The following is a 19,568-nucleotide window of genomic DNA, read 5'->3' on the forward strand; positions in this document are numbered from 1 at the left end:
TTTTGTAAATGCAGCCAGAAATTTAATTTAAAGAGGAGCTCCTGAAAGATTTTATTCATGAGCTGTTCAAATAACAGCTACAACAAAGATATAAAACATATCGTCAGCTCTTTCTTCAGTCCCTGATGAGAACATACAGTAAAGGCAGAGTTTACTTTCATTGTCGTGTGATGTGTAGCTTTTCGTGACACGTTTACAAAACTGTGAAATTCTCGCCGGACTTCAGCTCTGTTCTGCTCTCTGGCCGGAGTACTTTCTATGAGTGTGATGCTTTGAACTGGAATTCTGATAATGCTCTGAGTTATGAGCGGCCGAGTCCGGTGCCACATTTAACTTGAAAGGCTTGGCATCGAGCCTTACTACTGTTCACAGGGTTTATAAAACCTCCACGGCACACTGCCTCCAACACAAAGGCTCCACTGAGTTCATTAAACAGCAGGAATTTTTATTTTATTGATTATAGTTTTCTTTTTTCCTCCATTGTTGTCACTTTTGTTACTGGTTTCAAGTACTGTATGTGTCACATGTTTGCACTCCCTCTGTATGTGGATGTAGCATCTGATTTATGAAGGCAGGACCTTATTATAGAGTCATGTGGAAGGGATTCAATTCCAGGTCAGAGGGAGAGACGTCAGGTTTGGAAGGTGACAGGTGCATGCCGGGGTTTTTAAAACAATGGGATTTGGTTATTGTAGCCTGACTGTTCATCAACATGGCCGACAGTTAGCAGAGCAGCAGTGGTTGTGACACAGCTCCTGGTTAAAGTACTTTAAAACCCTTAGATAAGCACAATTTCATCAAAAACTTAATGTAAAACTTCAATTGCAGTAAAAGCCTAGTACCAATTGACCTTTTGCTAAGTCCCGCCCCCATACGCAGACTGGCCAATCATACCGTAGCATCTGGCCGGCTCAGACCAGGGTCCGACAACAACAGCTGTGCTCCATTGTTTCAAATTTCCTTCATTTTCAGGCTGGTTTTGTGGATTTGGAGCTAAATGTTGTGCCTGGGGCACGTCGTGTATTAATGATACTCGTTACCTGGAGAGGTTGGAAAAAGCCAAAACCAAAATCAAACCCTGAAAAGTGTAGGGTTAGCTAGGTAGCTACTGAAGATATAGCCTACTGAATGTATACACATGCTGCTTTTGCTTTTTAATGATTACTAGTCCATACCCATTGAGTGCAGCATACCATACCATGACTTAAGGCCCGTTTCCGCCACAGGAACTTCGGGGTAAATTTACGGGGCCAGGGCCGTTGGTGCGTGTCTCCACTGCAGGAACCACCCCCAAGGACAGAGTTCCGCAACTTTTACAGGGGCTAAACAAGTCCCTGCCTCGGAGTAGGTACTCAGAACGGCCCCGAAAAACTCCTGGCTGGGGCTTGGGGTTTACTTGGTGCTGATTGGATATACTCAAGGCAGAATGTGACGTCAACAGAAAGCAACAAAATAGCCGGCATTTTTAAAACTCAGCAGACAAGGGTTAGCTCATTCATAGCTTCCACCGCCATGTAAACAAACTCAATAACCGGTCTGTGAAAAACATATTTATTCCAGCGGATATCTTAGTTACAACATGATTGAGCTAGCAAAGCAGTTTTGTGTTGCTATGTGTGGTATTTATTCAGTTTTGGGAAATCACGATGTCTAGAAAGCATCAGTGGCTGCAGCTGACAGGGACAGCTAACAGCAGCAGCAAAGCTAACATCAGGACGTCATCTGTTAAAAGCCTCCCGTTGTCGGATACGACATGAAACTACTCCAGTTAGCTCAATCATGTTGTAACTCAGACATCCGCTGGAAAAAAATATTTTTTTCATGGGCTACTTTGTGAGTTTAGTGAGTTATTACAGACACCGCTATCGGCTAACAGCTAACAGCGTCCCTACGCCACTATGTCGCCCCGGTCAAAATGGTCGCGCAACGATTACGTCACATCCAGAGCCTGGTAACTTTACAGGAACCTTCCTCCTACTCCGCTCTCTCAGGGGAGACACAGCGGTTGAGAGGGCCGAGCGAGAGGACGTTCCTGTAGTAGTTCCTGCCCCCCAAGTACTACCAGGAACTTCTTCAGTGGAAACGGGCCTTTAGTCATGCCAAAATTACAAAAAACCAACAACATTGGGCCACAGGGAGAGCCACAGCGATCGGTCGCATTTTAGCCATTTTTAAGCATTTTTCTGTTTGTTCCTCATGAGGAGAGGCATCTCTGTGCAAAGTTTCATGTCTCTACGACATACGGGGCATGAGATATGCCCATTCAAAGTTTGCAATTTCAGTCGGTTGCTATAGCGCCCCCCTTTGGCCAATTGATGTAATATTGCTTCATTGGCATCCTCCCATGACCCTCTACCACTGTGCCAAATTTCACATGGATTGACCAAGTCAGTGAGGAGAAAAAAGTGGAACAGACACACAGTTTTCGTCATTATATAGTACAGTAAGGTAACAGTGAAACAAAGACCGACCCTGCTGTACAGGAACCAGTGAAGGGAAGCAGGGAAACTTTGCTGATATTGAACCAGCTGTGTGTCATCACAGTGTGCGCAGATGAACGTTGTTTGACTTCCCCCAGAGATCCCTGAGGTCCAGGTGCTGGCAGCAGCCAAACCGTTCATCTGCACACACTGTGATGCCACATAGCTGGTTCAATATCAGCAAAGTTTCCCTTTATATTCATTGTCTTGTGTGGCGATCAGCAGTGATGTGGTGGTTCACTTTTACACTGTGATCTGTAGCCTATAGTTCGGCTTTAGCTTCTAACTATCTTTGTCTTTTTAACCTGTTGTTGCTGCTGAGTCAGTTTGACATCCTGGATATATCCTTCAAACACAGACTGTAGACCCCTCTGTCTGCTTCTCTCTGGAATCACTCTTTCATTTCTCCAAAAAATATGATAATATTTCATCAGGGAGTGCAGTTAGTTACAGTGTGGGCTCCATGCTTACTCTGACAGCTTGACCATCACAAACTTGACTTGGTTGTTTCTTGTGATTTCCATTAGTCTTGTATTTACATTGTAATCTACAAGAGATTTATGAAAGTGATTTGATGTAAATTATGAAAAGAAACGTATTTAATATAAGCTGTGAAACCTGGTGAGGTGGTCTCCGTCTTGTTTGCGGTTTAATGTGATTTATCAGACCAGAGATGAGGATGTAGTGACACTGCATTAATGAAGTAACATGTATCAGTAACATTTGCGTGTGCTGCTGTCAGAGAGGTCTGTAAATCACTCGCTGTAGCAGTCACTGGATAGACTTGTGTGTGTGATGTCATGGAGGCAGCGTGGCGTCCGGTAAGGCCCCCTGACTCTCTGCCTTGCTGAGTGGATGCTGACACTGGAACACTCCCTGTGTGTTTGTATATGTGTGATGATGGACTGAGATAAGATCCATTCACTGAGTGGGAAATGAGCTCAGCTGTCAGCTTTAGCCAACAATCTGTCTGCGACAACAGAGATCACGCTGCGGTGAGCACGATGGGACCGTCTGTGACACTATAGAGACTTTAACTTTTGAAAGATGTTAATAACACATTCATCCTCTTACAAATTAATAGTTGAGCTCATGAGCAGTTACACTTTATTGTCGATCTAACATTTGCACTTTATTATGTCGTGGATTTGTTGAAACTGTATTCAACAAAACTGTAGTTAAGGTGTGGTTACATTGAAGCACAAACATTTTGACATGTTTTGGTTAAAACACCTGGTTTCAGGGGGACAATCCCGACTGGAAACACAGAGATGACTCGCTAAAAAATTACAGGTTTTGCTGTTTGTTGGTTTTGACCAGTGGTCTACAATTATCTGCAGCTTGGGTGACACGCCATCCACCATCCCCTCCACCTCCTGATGATAAAGCCTGCTCATACACTACGTCTTTGCAACCCTTTATATGATATGTATAGAATTTAAAAACAAAATAACATAGCTGTAGTTTAGATACATAAGAACGTATCTGTACCTACGCTCATAGCTGGAATCTAATCCCAGTACAAAATGATGATTTAGAGGTCTATCAATCCCAAATATTTTCTTAATCTCTCTTTGGATTGAGTGCCAGAAATTGACAGTTTTAGGGCACGACCACATGAGATGATTACTGTATAAGTGCCACATTCAACTCAAATTGTGAAAAAGATTTTAGGGTGCATTCACACCAGGATAGTCCGGGGGACTTGGTTCAATTGAATGCTGAAAAATTTCACACCTTCATTTGGTTCGATTCACTTTCACACTTCACTTTTTAAAGCGTCCTTTTCAGCCGGCTTGGTTACCACAAAAGCACCAAACACCAAAATGCGCTGTGCTCTATGTCACTTCCTCTCTTTGGTTTGCTGGATAGTCCGTTTGCATTTCCCATTGTAGGCGAACCGCACCAGGGTTCACTTGGAAGTGAATCGAGACCCCCAGTTTTCAAGCGTACCAGGGTTCACTCGTTTGGTCCACACCAGAGGTTGAATGAGCATTCACACCACTCCAAACGAACCGAACTATCTGTGGAAGTGGACCAGGGTTCGTTTAAAGCGGACCAAATGTGAATGCATCCTAAGAGTCCCATCTGAAAAGTTGGACTGTTGATTGGAAAAACAGCATTGTGAAGGTGTGACTTTGGTTCTTGGGACACATTTCCTCACTATTTTCAGAATTTTTACAAACCAATCGATCGATTAATGGAAGAAACGATCAGCAGATTAATCCATGATGAAAATAATCTTTAGTTAATCGTTTACAATGAGCTCTTCCTCAGCCAACTATAAAAGTAAAATCCTTCTTTTACATTAATGCATGAGTCAGAATCATCTAATGATGTCATATAAAACAGTGTAACAGCCACAGAGGACATTTTTATATGTTTAATACTTGAAGTACATTTTTCCTGATTATACTTACGTACTTTTACTTCGGGAACATTTTAAATGCAGGACTTCTACAGTGTGGGATTATACATTTTGTTCATGTAAAGGCTGTGAACACTTCCTCCAGTGCTGGTTTGTGAGTGAACACGGATGCAAAACTACACCGTCAGCCTGTTCCTTTGCCCTTTGTGCGTCTGTGTGTGTGTGTGTGTGTTTATACTTCGTAGAGAATATTGTGGGTTAATAGGCACATGAGCCGAGGGTAATTGGAGAGCGCTCATCCTGTGTGACTGTGTGGGTATCTGTTGAAACACATGGGTGTGGCAGACTGAAGCTGTGCTCTGCAATCATGAAATCAGAGACACACACAGTCGATCTGCCTTCCTGCCTCTCATATGTTTCATCCCTTCATCTCCCCTCATACATATTTCCCTCTGAATATTGAGATGTGTTCACTGTATCGACACGTTGGCACAGAGTGAACCTTCTGATCAAACAAAATCCCTCGTGTGTACGCTCGGATGTGATTTGGCAGCCTGGTTACTCTTGGCTTGTGTTGTTTGACCAAGCGGACATGTTGAAGACTTTTCACCCTCAAACCTACTGTTTAAAATTTATTGTGGCTCTTGTTCAGCTTCTCAAACAGCTCGCCAAATAAATATGCCCTAGTTTTTTTTGCAGCTATTAACATACGAGCCCTGAAGGATTTATTCAACTTATCTCTCATTGCAGGGATTCACAGAGACGCTATGACACATAACAGCTTCTGACTGATGCTCAACCCAAATAATAAATGGGCTAAAATAAGCTCTTAGTTATCAAAGATATGTAATTGCTGCTTTACAGTAATTCAGGCTTTTCTTTGCACTTAGACACAGCAAAGGCTTTTATTATTTTGGAATCTGTTTTGTGTCTTTTTGATAATTAAAACTGAAGTAAATATTTTCATTGTTATTATTATTTTCTCCAAAAAGAAGCACATTCTTCAGGGGCTTAGGGTACTTGAACAGGTCACATAATGGCCCAGTAGTGCCCCCCACAAAATTTCAACAAAGCAGCCCCCAAAGCTGGTTTCACTGACATGTACGAAAATTGGTAGGCACATGTGACACCCCAAGATGTACAAAAAAGCCTCTTGGAGCCATACTCTAAACCCAACAGGAAGTCCGACATTTTGAATTGTATGTGTAATTTTTGTGCATTTGTGGCCATTTCCAGGGGTGGTACTTTAACAAACTCCTCCTAGAGATTTAATCCGATGGACTTCAAATTTGGTGTGTCCCATCTAAAGATCTTGAAGATGAAAAGTTATTACAGGCTTGAGTTTTCGTCGATCTGTGTGGCCGTGGTGAGGCGTCAAACTTCCATGTTTCGCCACCAAACAGGAAGTAGTTTGTAACTCCAGCATACATGGTCTAGTCTGCCCCAAACTTTACAGGATTAATGACAGTCTTGTTCTGAACACATCTACATGTGTGATAGGTACAGCGCCATAAACTGGCAACAAGAAAAGGCATGTTGTTGACGAGATTCACCTCAGATTTAGCCAAAACAGCCCTAAAACCTTGGTGATGGTTTAGCACCCCGGAGTTGCGCAGAGGGCCCGTTTAAATTTTCTTTGTTTTCCTGTACCAGTAGTCACCCTCACCATCCTCTTCCTCTCTCTGTGTCCCCTTGCAGACGGATGTAAATGCCTGTTACCTGCGATCAGCTCGGGCCGGGAACCTAGAGAAAGCTTTGGACTACCTGAAGAATGGAGTCGACATCAATATTTGCAACCAGGTGAGCTTGGAAGAAAAAAAATCACTTCAACACCACTGCTTCTGTAATTAAACTCACAATAGTAATTCGTTCTTTGCTGTGGTTGTCAAAGAACAGAGTTGGTAGAGATCTTATAGTGATCAGACGTGAGCTAAATCCACTTTTCTACTGTCCAAATGTCGAGTTGTGTCCCCAAAGATATGGCTAAATGCACTGCTTCCCTGTCACACTGTTGCCCTCGTTGGAGTTCCAAACCAAGCTAAAAATGGAGTATTAATCACAGGTGTAGTTTGCATTGGTCCAGGGGAACTGGTCCAGCCACAGGGTCCAGATTTCTCCTTCGTCATTAGTTCAAGGTCCACACAGTTTAATGCATTCACCGTCATACTTGCGTTTGGCAATGTTGTTGAGATAGCTTGCTGTTTCTGTCACGTAGTCACTCACTCTACAGCAGGAAATAAAGCTTCAAAATAAAAGCTCTGTGCTGTAAATTCACTGTACTTAAAAATAAAGTGTTTTTTACAAACTTGACACATTTACGAGTCACAGAGACCCACTTTTGGGAACCACTCCAAGTGGCTGGAGCAAAAAATGCATTTAGGGATTTAAATATTATCTGTTTTTATTTTATAATAACACCGAATGTATTAGACACCACAGAGTAGGTCTGTCAACGAGTCTGCGAGAAACATTCCTTGGACACATACACATCCAGGATATTATCTGGTTTACTGTCCTGTTTTGTAGTAATTCTTACAATATTCCATCATCATGTTGCTTATTAGTCGGGATATACGGATTTATTCATAAATCCAGTCTGACACTCCATGAAAGTGCTGTTGTTAGAAGAAACAGACTTAAAACAGTGTTAAAACAGATGAAAGAAATGCTTCTCTGTTGATATGAGGGGCTATAATACAGAATGTAGCACCACTTTTGTGGGAGCTTGTTGACAGTGAAGATGATGATGTCAGTGATGATCATTATAAGACTTGATATAGACTGTAAGAATATGCCTATGAAAATAAATTACAAACTTAGTGTTGAATCATTTCATTTTGTGCCATTTCGAGGCTTTTCCATTCCAATGCTCTAACAGTAAAATTGACCGATATCCCAACATTCATTCATTCATTCTCCATAACCGCTTATCCTGTTAGGGGTCACGGGGGGCTGGAGCCTATCCCAGATGACACTGGGTGAGAGGTGGGGTACACCCTGGACAGGTCACCAGACTATCACAGGGCTGACACATAGAGACAGACAACCATTCACACTCACATTCACACCTACAGACAATTTAGAGTCACCACCAATCTTGACACAGGGAGAACATGCAGGCTCTGCACAGAGGGGCTCCTCCATCTCGGGATTCAAACCGTACCAAACTGATTCGAGCCAGGAACCCTCCTGCTGTGAGATGACAATGCTAACCACTGCACCCCCGTGCCACCCCTATATTTCAACAGCGCTCCAAATTTAAAGGGTGCCCTCTGGCGCTCGAAGCGACTATATAATGAACACCCAATGCACCTGCTCGTAGCCACAAGTGTGAACAAAGCATCTGTTGTACACATTAATCATCAGACAACAATTTGGTGGCCCCCTGCAGTAACCCTGAGGACCCCCTGTTGAAGACCTAGGAGTTAACGTTTATTGTAGCACCACAATCAGGTCAAAATTGTAATTTCTCCAGTACTTTATTGATACCCAAATACCTGCAAACTACTGACATCCCCATCAGCCTCTGCTGCACTTGTATTTATTGCTAATAAGCAGAGTTAGCATTCTAACGCCCTCAATGGTCGCCATCTTGGCTATGTAGCGGAAGGGGAGGGACCACTTTTCAAACTGGAAATAGCGGCCAAGGACTGTGCGACCTTGAACGTCGCTGCATTGTACAAATACATGTGGTTATTGTACTAAGCACCACTATAGTGTTGCCAGGTATAAGCCAGCAGTATGTTAATTGGGTTAATTTAGCAGAACGATAACGCGAATGATAATGCTAGTTTGCTAACTAGCCAATTTGCGGTCATCATTTCCGGTGAGTGCACAACGGCCGTGTTTGGTTTGAGACAACACTACCATGTCGAAATTAGCACACGACGCCAATAAGTACATAGTGCACATAGTATACTACATGGAAGTGTACTAACAGAAGTACGTGATTTGAGACAAACCACTGCATAACATCAGAATGTTAGCATTGTCATTGTTAGCATGTTAGCATGCAGATGTTAGCTTTTAGCTCAAAGCACTACTGTGCCTTTTTTCCACTTAAATCTTTATTAAAACAAATTTTGTGACACTGACATGTCAGCAACAACAGAATGTTAAAATAATTGAGAAATAATAAGAGCTAACGAAACACACATTTTTACAGCCTCGAGGATTAGTGTATCTATTGATTATTATTCCATTCCATCGTCCTCTTTTTGAGTCCAGTATAAAGTCGATTTTTCCCATTTTCTTTCTAGTTGTGCTTCTTGTAGTCTCAGTATGTGTGCTAATTTCTCCATGAAAAATATTTCTTCCACAATTGTCAGCCATTGGTCCTTCATTGGTGGTGTTTCTTTACCCCAGTTCCCAGTGATAGCTTTGTTGCTTGCTACTAGCAATACTTTGATCAAATATTTATCACTAGCAGTTTCAATTTTCTTCAGAAAATGTACGTAGATAAAGTACCAAACCTCATATCCTGGTATGTGCTTAAGGTGTTGTCATACCATTTCCCAAAATACAGTTACTTTATGACATTTGCAAAAAAAAAACAAGAGTGGTCTACACCAAAAGGCACCACTGTGCCTTAATTTGCACAGCCTCACACATCTTTCTTTTTCCTTTATCTGGACATCTTTTTTACTGTGAGTCTTCTGTTGATAAAATCTGACTTATTGTACACACAGATGGAGCATCACTGTATCTGAGCAGTCAGAGTGGACACTAACTTCATCTGCTGTTGACAATGTTTTAAAGTATACTTTAATGGATAAGACTGCGAATTTCAAAATTTTTCTTCTTGCCAACAGTTCCCATGAAAAGACCAAACCCTAACAACTAATGCATCCTACTAATGAGTAGCATTTGTGCGTTCAAAGCCTGAGCTGTCTCCTCTTATTCCATTGTCCAAATTTGAACCATTTATTTTGGGTTTATATATAAAAAGGTTTGGATCAAAGTTCTGATAACATCCAGTGTCACTCAGTAAACAACAAACAGAACCCTGAGCTATTTAAATAAAGGTTATAATATGTAAACAGGGTTTAATGTGTTGATTTTAAAAGCTTCTTTCTCTTCTCTCCCTCCAGAACGGACTAAATGCTCTCCATCTGGCCTCCAAGGAGGGCCATGTGGAGGTGGTGGCTGAGCTCATCAAGCACGGCGCCAACGTGGACGCAGCGACTAAGGTGTGTGTGCCACCCAGGAGTCACACAAACACACACACACATGCTGTAGTTTGCTTCGTCAGCTTCTTCCCAAAGTCACTTTGCTTAAGCAGCAGTGAGGGAGATGAGTGGCTGTGTGTTAGAAACAGAGCGGCTGAGTGAACTGATTTAGTGAAAGGAAACAGTCTCGTCTCATTGTCGTGTGTGTGTGTGTGTGTGTGTGTGTGTGTGTGTGTGTGACAGTGTCTCAGACATAAATGTTTGTAAATTATGTGACAGTGATAAAATTCCACACAGTAAATGCATCTATCAAGAGGAAAAGCAGTTACACTCGTTCTTCTTCTGGAGCCGCTCTGCATAAAGAAACATACACATTATTACAGCAGTGGTTTTAATCCAATAACGTCATATTTAATTTTTAGGGCTGTAAAGCAATTAAAAAAGAACAATCTAATTAATTGTCAGTGTCAGTGTATAATTTGATTTAAACAGCCAAAAAGTTGGTTACACACATGTCTACATGAAACTGTACTACAGTCTAGTGGCATGAGAGGAACAGGAGATACAGCAGTACAGATTGAGGAATGAGGGGAGGTGTGTATGTGGAGTTTCCAGTGACAGCAGCTGCTGTTTAGCTGCTTTAGCTGACACACACACGACAGGTGCGTCCATTAGAGGTTCAGTATGTGCGACTCATAACCACCCTCACATTTTATACATTCTCCTCTCTGCTTCTGTCACAAAATTATACTGTAACACAGTGTTTTATTCAGTACATACCTCTCACTGTTTCTCCTCTGCTGTACCTTTCTATAACCTCACAGTAAGAAGTGTTGATAATAATAATAATAATGTCTCAGTATTATGTAACAGAAAGTAAAACACTGACATGCTCTCTGATTAAGGGGTGTATACTGCAAGAAATATAAGTAGGACTGTACCTGAATCAGAATTATGCCAGTCAAATCAGATTTGGCTGTTCAATATGTATATTTGATGATTCTTTTTTTTTTTTTAAATATAAAGTTTTGAATTTGAATGTGCTCTGCAGGACGTTCACTGTGACAGCAGCATTCACATTATGTAGTTAACAAGCTAACTGCGCTAACAACTGATAGGAAATGTGCAACACCATTTTTTCTGCCACTAGATATCAAACAAAAGCCAGAGACTGTGTCGTGTTAAGTATCTGGAATCTCATTTTCAAGTAAAAGTTTTGGAACGACAGCTCTGATTTGGGGGCTGTAAACAGGAAGTGGCCATGGAGTCAGTTGGTTAGTCAGCCTATATTTGTTTACATTTGGTAAACAAACACCAATTGAAATATGCCAAATTAGCTATTGGCACTTCCTGTTTACAGTGTGCCCATTAATGTACAGACAGCTGTCTCTGGATTCATTCGATACCAAGGAAACTTAAAAACATGATGATTCTCAGGCAGGTTCTGAAGCTATAAGGAGCTTCCAGTTTCTATGGTTTCTAAGCAACAATATGGACGTTAATGGACAGCAGAGATACTGATGTCTTTAAAGGAGACTAAGTCACACTGTGCCTATACATACATGTGTCATGTCTGTGTTTTGTCACTTTGTTTCCCAAGCAGAAAGGAAACACAGCCCTCCACATAGCTTCCCTCGCTGGGCAGACAGAGGTGGTGAAGGAACTGGTCACTCACAACGCCAACGTCAACGCACAGTCTCAGGTAAGACACATACACACTCACGCACGGATTCTTGTAGTTCTATCTTTGTTAGGAACCTCATTGACATAATGCATTCTCTAGCCCCTTGCCCTAAACTAAAGCCCAATCCCAATACCCCCCCTTGTCCACCACCCCTTGGCCCTCGAATTGAAGCAACGAGGGGAAGGGGAAGGGTTTGGGACACCACTCACTACATCACCGCTTCGGTTACGTTCACACATACGCAACTATTTTAAACAGGAAGCTGCGAGCCATCTACATTTCCAACCTGCATCTACAATGGAGTCTCCAGTTGAGTTCATCCTACCTATCACGTTTGCTGTATTCATCATGCTTCGTTTGATGAACGAGAGACGACAGGGGACTTTTGCTAGCTAGCTAGCAAGCTAACGTTACGAGGCAGCATAGTTATACTAGCTGGCGTGTTATCGTAATGTGAAAAATCCGACAATTTTGCAGGACAGGACAGATGACAGACGCCAGATAGTGCGAGCTAGCTAGCTAGTTAACAAGCAACCTGACGACGGTAAGGTTAGCAATGTATGAACTTTTTCCCCCGTCTCTTGCTCGATGGTAGCCATGGCGACGTCTACCCTTCGCTGGCAAGTCAGCATCTGAAATCCCTCGCTCCAAAGGGCTAGTTTCATACCCACTACCCCTCGTTATGCCCCCTACCCCTACACGCAAAAAGGAATTGGGACACCACTACCCCTCGCGGGAACGCACAAATGTAGGGGTAGGGCCAAGGTGTAGGGCTAAGGGGGGGTCTTAACCAAGTCTTAACCCTTAAACAGGCCTTTGCAAAGTGAGGACCGGCCAAAATGTCCTCACTTTGCAAAAATGTCCTCACTCTGTTGCTAGAATACAGTTTTTTGGTTCTCACTATGTAGCATGTACAAGTACACACACACACACACACACACACACACAAAAACGCAGGTCTCTAACTGTGAAATTGTCAAATAATTTTTGTTGGAAATCCACGTTTGAGTGTGTGAGTTCATGCAGATGAATACGCATACAACGACTATACACACCGTCCATCTGTGTGTGTGTGTGTGTGTGTGTGTGTGTGTGTGTGCTATGTCAGCAGCTCTGCAGTGCTTCCTGGCCCACATTCATCGTCAGCACACACACTTTCACACACTTACTCACACACACACCCTGCTCTGGTCGCCACAGCAACCATAATAATGTCAAAGCTTTGGTCGGAGCTGTACAGATGAAGAAAATAAAGTTGATACTGATGAACTATGATGTTTTAGTTCTGTATTAAAACACATTAAATCATCATCTATCATTTTATTTTTGTTTTATCCTAAAAAATGATTTACATTACAGCACTTTAAGGAGAGCAGATCGCAGAGACAGATTATATAAAAATAACAAATAATGAAAAGCAAAACCTTTTTGAACATAATGTGCAGATGTTACTGTCTGTATGTAGTGAGGAGTTTCTGTTTAATTGTCACTTTTAGCCGTGCAGAGTCAAACCATGCTGCGCCAATTTGCGTTTCCCTTTGTCAGTTTAAACATGCTACACTACAAACAATTTCTGTACCATTATGCCACCTTATAGACCAAATCATAATGTTTGGTTACAGTAACTTTGGGTAGAAAACCCTTGTGTCACATACACAAAATGAAATGGTGCAGAGTGAATTCTGCCTCAATTGGTTAGTTTTTAGCCACCTAACAAAGGGCACACTTAAAAAGAAATCAATATCAATTTAAGTATGTGCTATATTTAGAATATCTTCACTGCTTTGCTGTCAGACAGCCTGTAACAATGGGGAATGGAAGCCGTTATCTCAAAGCCACCAGACTCCACTGACAACAACAGCAATTTTACTTCATCAAACATGGGGGTTGTTGGACGACTGCTGCCGCCATCAGTTAGTGTGTGAGATAATCGTGATGGGCAAAGCAGTTCTTTAGATGTTACTGAATTACTAGAATCAGTTCATTAAAAAAGATTAATTAAAAAGATCCGTTCAAAAGATTCGTTCACGGAATCGTTCAGTGCTTGGCGGGAAGAGCCCTGCGTCTGCCCTGCACTGGTGAGTCTCATTACTGGCCAGCCAAACGTTTAAAGTTTGTTTATCTGGAAACTAAGTCTGTTAAAACAATGGGGAGGTGTGTGATTGTGTTCACGTGGCTTGACTCCTGGCTACATTAGCTTGGAGAAAACTGTCCCTATGAAAGTGTATCGCTGAGAAGAAATGATTTGAATCACTAAGGGATCAGGGTTACGTCGTTCACCGAGTGATTCATTCACCAAGTGATTCGTTCACCTAGTGATTTGTTCACTGAATGATTCGTCACGCGGTAGGCAGTCCCTCCCTGCACCCTGGCTGCCTCGTGACTTGTGAGTGATTCATCGTTCGCACTGACCGAATCGGCACTTCCACTCCCGGCCTGCACGCTCGCTGCTGAGCTCAACTGAACTGAAAAATGAACGAATCAGTTCTGGAAGTGATTCAGTTCAGTACGTTCACTCAACAGATTCATTCTTTTGACCGATTCGTTCGCGAACGACACAACACTATGAGATAAAGCACAGAAAATATTCCAAATATATATCTAAACTGAAGTTGATGTTTTAGGTAGGAGGCTAACATACATTTTGCTTCAGCTTTGCCAATGGCAGTACGTTGTTTAGCCTCCGCATCTGTAGATTGTTTTGTTGAAGACATTAGTGTACGATGAGTTTTATTTTCATGAGGACTTAACCAGGAGATTGTCTTGTTTTCCTCTGTTCATTATTTTGCATCTACATAATTTAATGTTAACAACGTTCAGATATTGCTTACATATTTTATTTTGCTCTTTGCGCTAAATTTGGAACTATTTAATATCGCACACCTTCTGTGTAGGTAATGAGAGTTGTGATTAAATTTGGCGGAGTGATATATATAAAAGATGTGAGATGCCGCTATTGTTGTCGATTTTCAGTTGTCCTACGTTCTTTTATGGACATTAAAGTGGATCTAGTTACTAGGGATGGGCAACACAAGCAAAAACAGTATTTGAAAATCGTGGCAAGTATTCGACAATTTTTCGAATAATCTGATCGTGAAAAATCCCTGCGATGTGAAAAATACATGCCAAGCAGTCACTGGTGCGCGGAGCGAAGACCGCGCGGTCGTAAAATCTGAGCTTTGCACGCACAGGCCTTGCGGATGTCCGCTTTGAGTCCGCGCGGACCTCCGTGGAGTCCGTTCCGTCTATGTTCCGCCTGAGTTCAGGCCTGTAGTCTCTGCATGTTTCTCCTGTTTGTAGAAGAGCATCTCACACCGCTGTAGCAATCCTAGACTTCCCTCGTGCGGTTAGGAGCTGAATTGCATGTCAAATAAAGGGGGGGAAATAAGACGGCGAATAGTAATAGCCGCATTAAAAAATCGATTTTTTAAAAATAAAACGACTATTCGAAAATCGAAAATCGAAAATCGTGACCCATCCCTACTAGTTACACAGAGAAGCTGTTCCTGTGCTCTTACCTCACACACAGCACTTAATTTAGTAACTAGTAAGTTTATAAGTAAGACATGAGAGAGAAACCTTACATTAGCAAAGCAACCATGTGCGTAAAATAGGCAGAGCAGAAACATCGGATAGGTCGGACCACCGTGTTTTTATCTTTTAATGTTACAGTTATGGCTGAAAATGATATTAAAGTTTGCAGATTTTACAGATCTTTGCACTTGAAATCAACTGCCAGTTGTCCACCCAGAAGTGATTGTTGTTTTTAGTGCGACGTCGTTAAATTTGCAATTAATTCATAAATATAGAATCTGAACTTGCTGCAATGCAGTGTGTAAAGTGTTGCTGCTAAAAACAGACAGAAGAGTATGTGGGTGTGTAATCTGCAGTTTTTATTCTTCAAAGTTAGCTTTATTTCTTGTGTCCTTCGTCATCACTGCGACTTTGCTGTTTAACTGAAATGTGCTCTGAGAGAATCTGTTGGTGCATCGACACCAGAATAAACACAAAGAGGAGGAGAGGAGGAGGAGGAGGGTGAGCTTTTTTTTTCTCCACGCTGAAGTGATTTTGGGATCCTCGTGTTGCCATGGAGACGTATCTTCTTGGCCTTGTTCTGGTGTCACACACAGACACACACACATACACGCTCCTCTTCAACTGGAGCCTCAGGTCAGCTTTTATCTTTGCAGTTATCAGGTGTGAGGAATGTTGGGAGGTGACAGTATGTACTCTATGATAGCTCTGCTGCAAGAACACACTCAGGTGCAGCTGTAGAGGTCGTATGAGAGCGAACCATCAGTCATAGTCCTGAATGTAACAACTATAAATCATGATGAAGCAGATTTCTTTTAACTGAATTATGAAACATTTATAGATTAGAAACCCTGCTCCTTGATGAGGATGTGTTTTTGGCTGAGCCAGTAAATTAAATATCTGACAAATGAAGGTACTTTATCACATTAATGCAAAACATCCAGTAAATCCAATATCGCCATAAAGCAGTCCTGCTTATTGATTTTTAACACTGATGCAAGCAGAGATATTAATGAGATAGATCATCAGACTGACTCGCACTCTCTTTATTTTACTGCACAGGTAACATATTGTCATAATAATGTGTTAGACAGGAGCTAATATGTAATTGGAAATTCACCTGAGACGCTGTGGGCCAATGGGCATGTAGCTACTTCCACGTTTCATTTTCCTGCCCGACATGTTATTAATTAGCCTGTGGAATAACCGCAGGTACCAGCCCTGGAAATTAACCTGATGAGGACACTTCCTGTGTCTGTCCTTTCAAATTAAATTCCCACATGGTCCAGTCATATAGGTTTGGATTTATTTTGAGAAGGCGCAGCTCCTAACAGAGTTTTTTTTTTTGTTTTTCTGCAACTAAGCGACCAATGAAATGTTGCCGACCTTTCTGGTTGACTTGATAAACAAACAGCATGTAAATGAAAAATACAAAAAATGAAGCCTATACCTTATCTTGTATTGTGACTTCCATATCTCAGATTTCCAAGTAAACTATTTCATAATTGCCGTACAGTTTTGTCTCGTAATTATGAGATATGGAAGTCATAATTACAAGATAAGGCCTCCAGTTGTGTTCGTCTGTGTGTCTTCTTTTCTTTGTTGAATGCAATGCACTTTCATTCATTCTGACTTCACACAGCAGAAGATTCAACAGTTTTATCTAATGTTTAAACTCCAAGAGTTCGACAGACACTATTGGTGTAATGGCCCTTTAACGACAGACGTCATGCTCTTGATTCTAAATCAGTGTTATCCTTCCTGTTTTCCAGAATGGCTTCACTCCACTCTACATGGCGGCGCAGGAGAACCACATGGACGTGGTGCAGTTCCTACTGGACCACGGCTCCAGTCAGAGCATCGCCACCGAGGTAACTGAACAGATGATACACAGCACATACACACTTGTTCGCACACATGAGCCCAGAACAGCTTCTAATAGCCCCTCCTCATTCAGCCTCCCAGTAATTACACGGCAGCTTCTGTGGTGCAAATGGTAAATAGGTGGCTGCCACCAATGACTCATTCAGGAGACAAAGGCTGAACAACATGAAGTCTTTGTGTGCCGAGCTGTAAGAAATAAATACAGAGAGGTTATTAACAGGAGAGCATGACGACGGATTCATTCAGAGTGACCTTGACTGTCTCCAGAGGGAGGAACCAGTGACGTTAGCAGTCTGATATCTGTGTGTGTGTGTGTGAGAGTGTGTGTGAGAGAGTGCTACACTGTGAGTGTGTCAGTACCATCCATCGTCTGCTGTAGTACCGGCAGACGGCCAACTGCCACTAAAGTGTGACAAACACGTCCTCATTTTGGCCAAATCTCTCCATCTGAGGCATATTTATGAGGCCAGTGCTTAAAATATTAACCACTCTTCTTCTTCTCTTATTATTATCTCTATTATCTCTTCTCTCATTATCTTTGTATGGTTTTAAATGTTTGATTATAGTGCCAATAAAATACCTGAGTTACAGTCCAGATACCAGAACAATACTATTTCTAGTACCGAGTAGTGTAAGAAGTAGTCAGATATTTGACTGTAGTTAAGTAGAAATATTCATTAACTTCCATAACCGCTTCATCCTCTTGAGGGTCATGGCGGGCTGGAGCCTATCCCAGCTGACATTGGGCAAGAGGCAGGGTTCACCCTGAACAGGTCACCAGACTATCACAGGGCTGACACACAGAGACAGACAACCATTCACACTCACAATTTAGAGTCACCAATTAACCTGCATGTCTTTGGACTGTGGGAGGAAGCTGGAGCACCTGGAGAAAACCCACGCTGAAGGGCTCCCTCCTGGGATCAAACCAGGAACCCTCTTGCTCGCCTTGGCCTCCAGTGCAAACACACCCTTGAGACCAACGTCAACGGCCGTCCCCACAAGAGGGCTACCTGGTTGATCCTGCAGGTAGCATATGCTTGCCTCAAAGATTAAGCCGTGCAAGTCTAAGTACACACAGCCGGTTCAGTGAAAGTGCAAATGGCTCATTAAATCAGTTATGGTTCCTTTGATCGCTCCAACGTTACTTGGATAACTGTGGCAATTTTAGAGCTAATACACGCCAACGAGCGCTGACCTCTGGGGATGCGTGCATTTATCAGACCCAAAGCCCATGGGGGCTGCCCTCTATAACCTTTAGCCGATTGCTGGCCCTCGTGGCGGCGATGTCTCATTCGAATGTCTGCCCTATCAACATTCGATGGTACTTTCTGTGCCTAGGGGAGCGCGAGGAACCTCCTTACGTGGGGTAAACTGTAACACTAGCCCCTTTTACACTGCCAGATTTTCGTCGAATGTTGGGCTGTTTTGCCGGCAAGCTGCAAGTGTTTAGACACACAGAGCCGGATTGGCGAGTTGATCCGAGGTGCCCAATTTTCCGCCTCGTAGGGTAGTCATATTGGCGGAACCTTTTAGTTTAAACAGACCGAGGCGGCCTTCCGCAACAGGAGGGGCTGTTGAAGACTTGTGGGAGGAGCTGTTGATGACACCACATGTGCGACCCACTGGCAGTGGATAAACAGGAAACAGCTGATAGCAGGAATTAGCGAGCAGCTAGTAGCAAGAGGGAAACACAAACCTGACAGACACTGTAAAGACGAGCAACTGGGGAGACAAGGAATTGTGCGCCCTCCTTGTCCTCGCAAACAAAGAGGCCATTAACTGTCAGATGACGGGGACATTGAAGGACGGGCCGACTTACGAGAGAATCACCAAAGGACTGACCAGCCGCGGCTTCTCTCCCACGTCACTGTTTACGTCACACGCTGAGCTACACGTTTTGTTACTTGCTCACGCCCCCCATTGCCCCAAAAAAGGCACATTCTGTGTAAACAAAAGTAGGTAGGCGGCATTTTGCTGCACTCCCCGATTTTGTTTTTATACTGCCAATGCTGAAAAAAGACTGACTGGGCTTTCCTGCAAATTTGCACAATTCCTGTTTAAAAAGGGCTACAGACCTTTTACGTGGTTACACAGGGTCAATCCTCTCATGCTTCTGGCCAGTTGACTGCAATACTGCCAAACAGTAACCCACGAAATTTCATGAGAAACTGGACGTGTTTCAGCGTGTTGTCGGCTGACCTAAGTAAATTTCTTTGTCACAATTGTTTTTTGATCACTGAGCTGTGTCTGTAAGTCCCTGAATTCAATCATATATCATCTTAATAACTGTCTTGTTGCCTAAAACATAGCACCATTTGAGCTATGTAACCAACTCCCAGCAAGTGTTAGCTAGGTACGATACAATTTCCACACAGCAGGGGTCGTCGTAAAGCAGTGTAACAAATGTTCAGTTTGAACTAATGTCTTTAATTAAATGAGATATACTT

The 19,568-nt window shown here is 42.5% G+C and overlaps 1 protein-coding gene across 6 annotated transcripts in view; it reads left to right on the plus strand.

The window, feature by feature from the left end:
* Positions 1–19,568, plus strand: part of ank3b (ankyrin 3b) — a 174,964-nt gene that overhangs the window by 40,185 nt on the left and 115,211 nt on the right. For all 6 annotated transcript variants that reach the window (XM_049564428.1, XM_049564429.1, XM_049564430.1 and 3 more), the window contains exons 2-5: positions 6,547–6,648; positions 9,939–10,037; positions 11,620–11,718; positions 17,007–17,105. In XM_049564428.1, coding sequence (XP_049420385.1) covers positions 6,547–6,648; positions 9,939–10,037; positions 11,620–11,718; positions 17,007–17,105 — 399 coding nt within the window. The remainder of the gene's footprint in view (positions 1–6,546; positions 6,649–9,938; positions 10,038–11,619; positions 11,719–17,006; positions 17,106–19,568) is intronic.

The sequence above is a fragment of the Epinephelus fuscoguttatus genome, linkage group LG20 (assembly GCF_011397635.1).
Source record: "Epinephelus fuscoguttatus linkage group LG20, E.fuscoguttatus.final_Chr_v1".
Lineage (NCBI taxonomy): Eukaryota > Metazoa > Chordata > Actinopteri > Perciformes > Serranidae > Epinephelus > Epinephelus fuscoguttatus.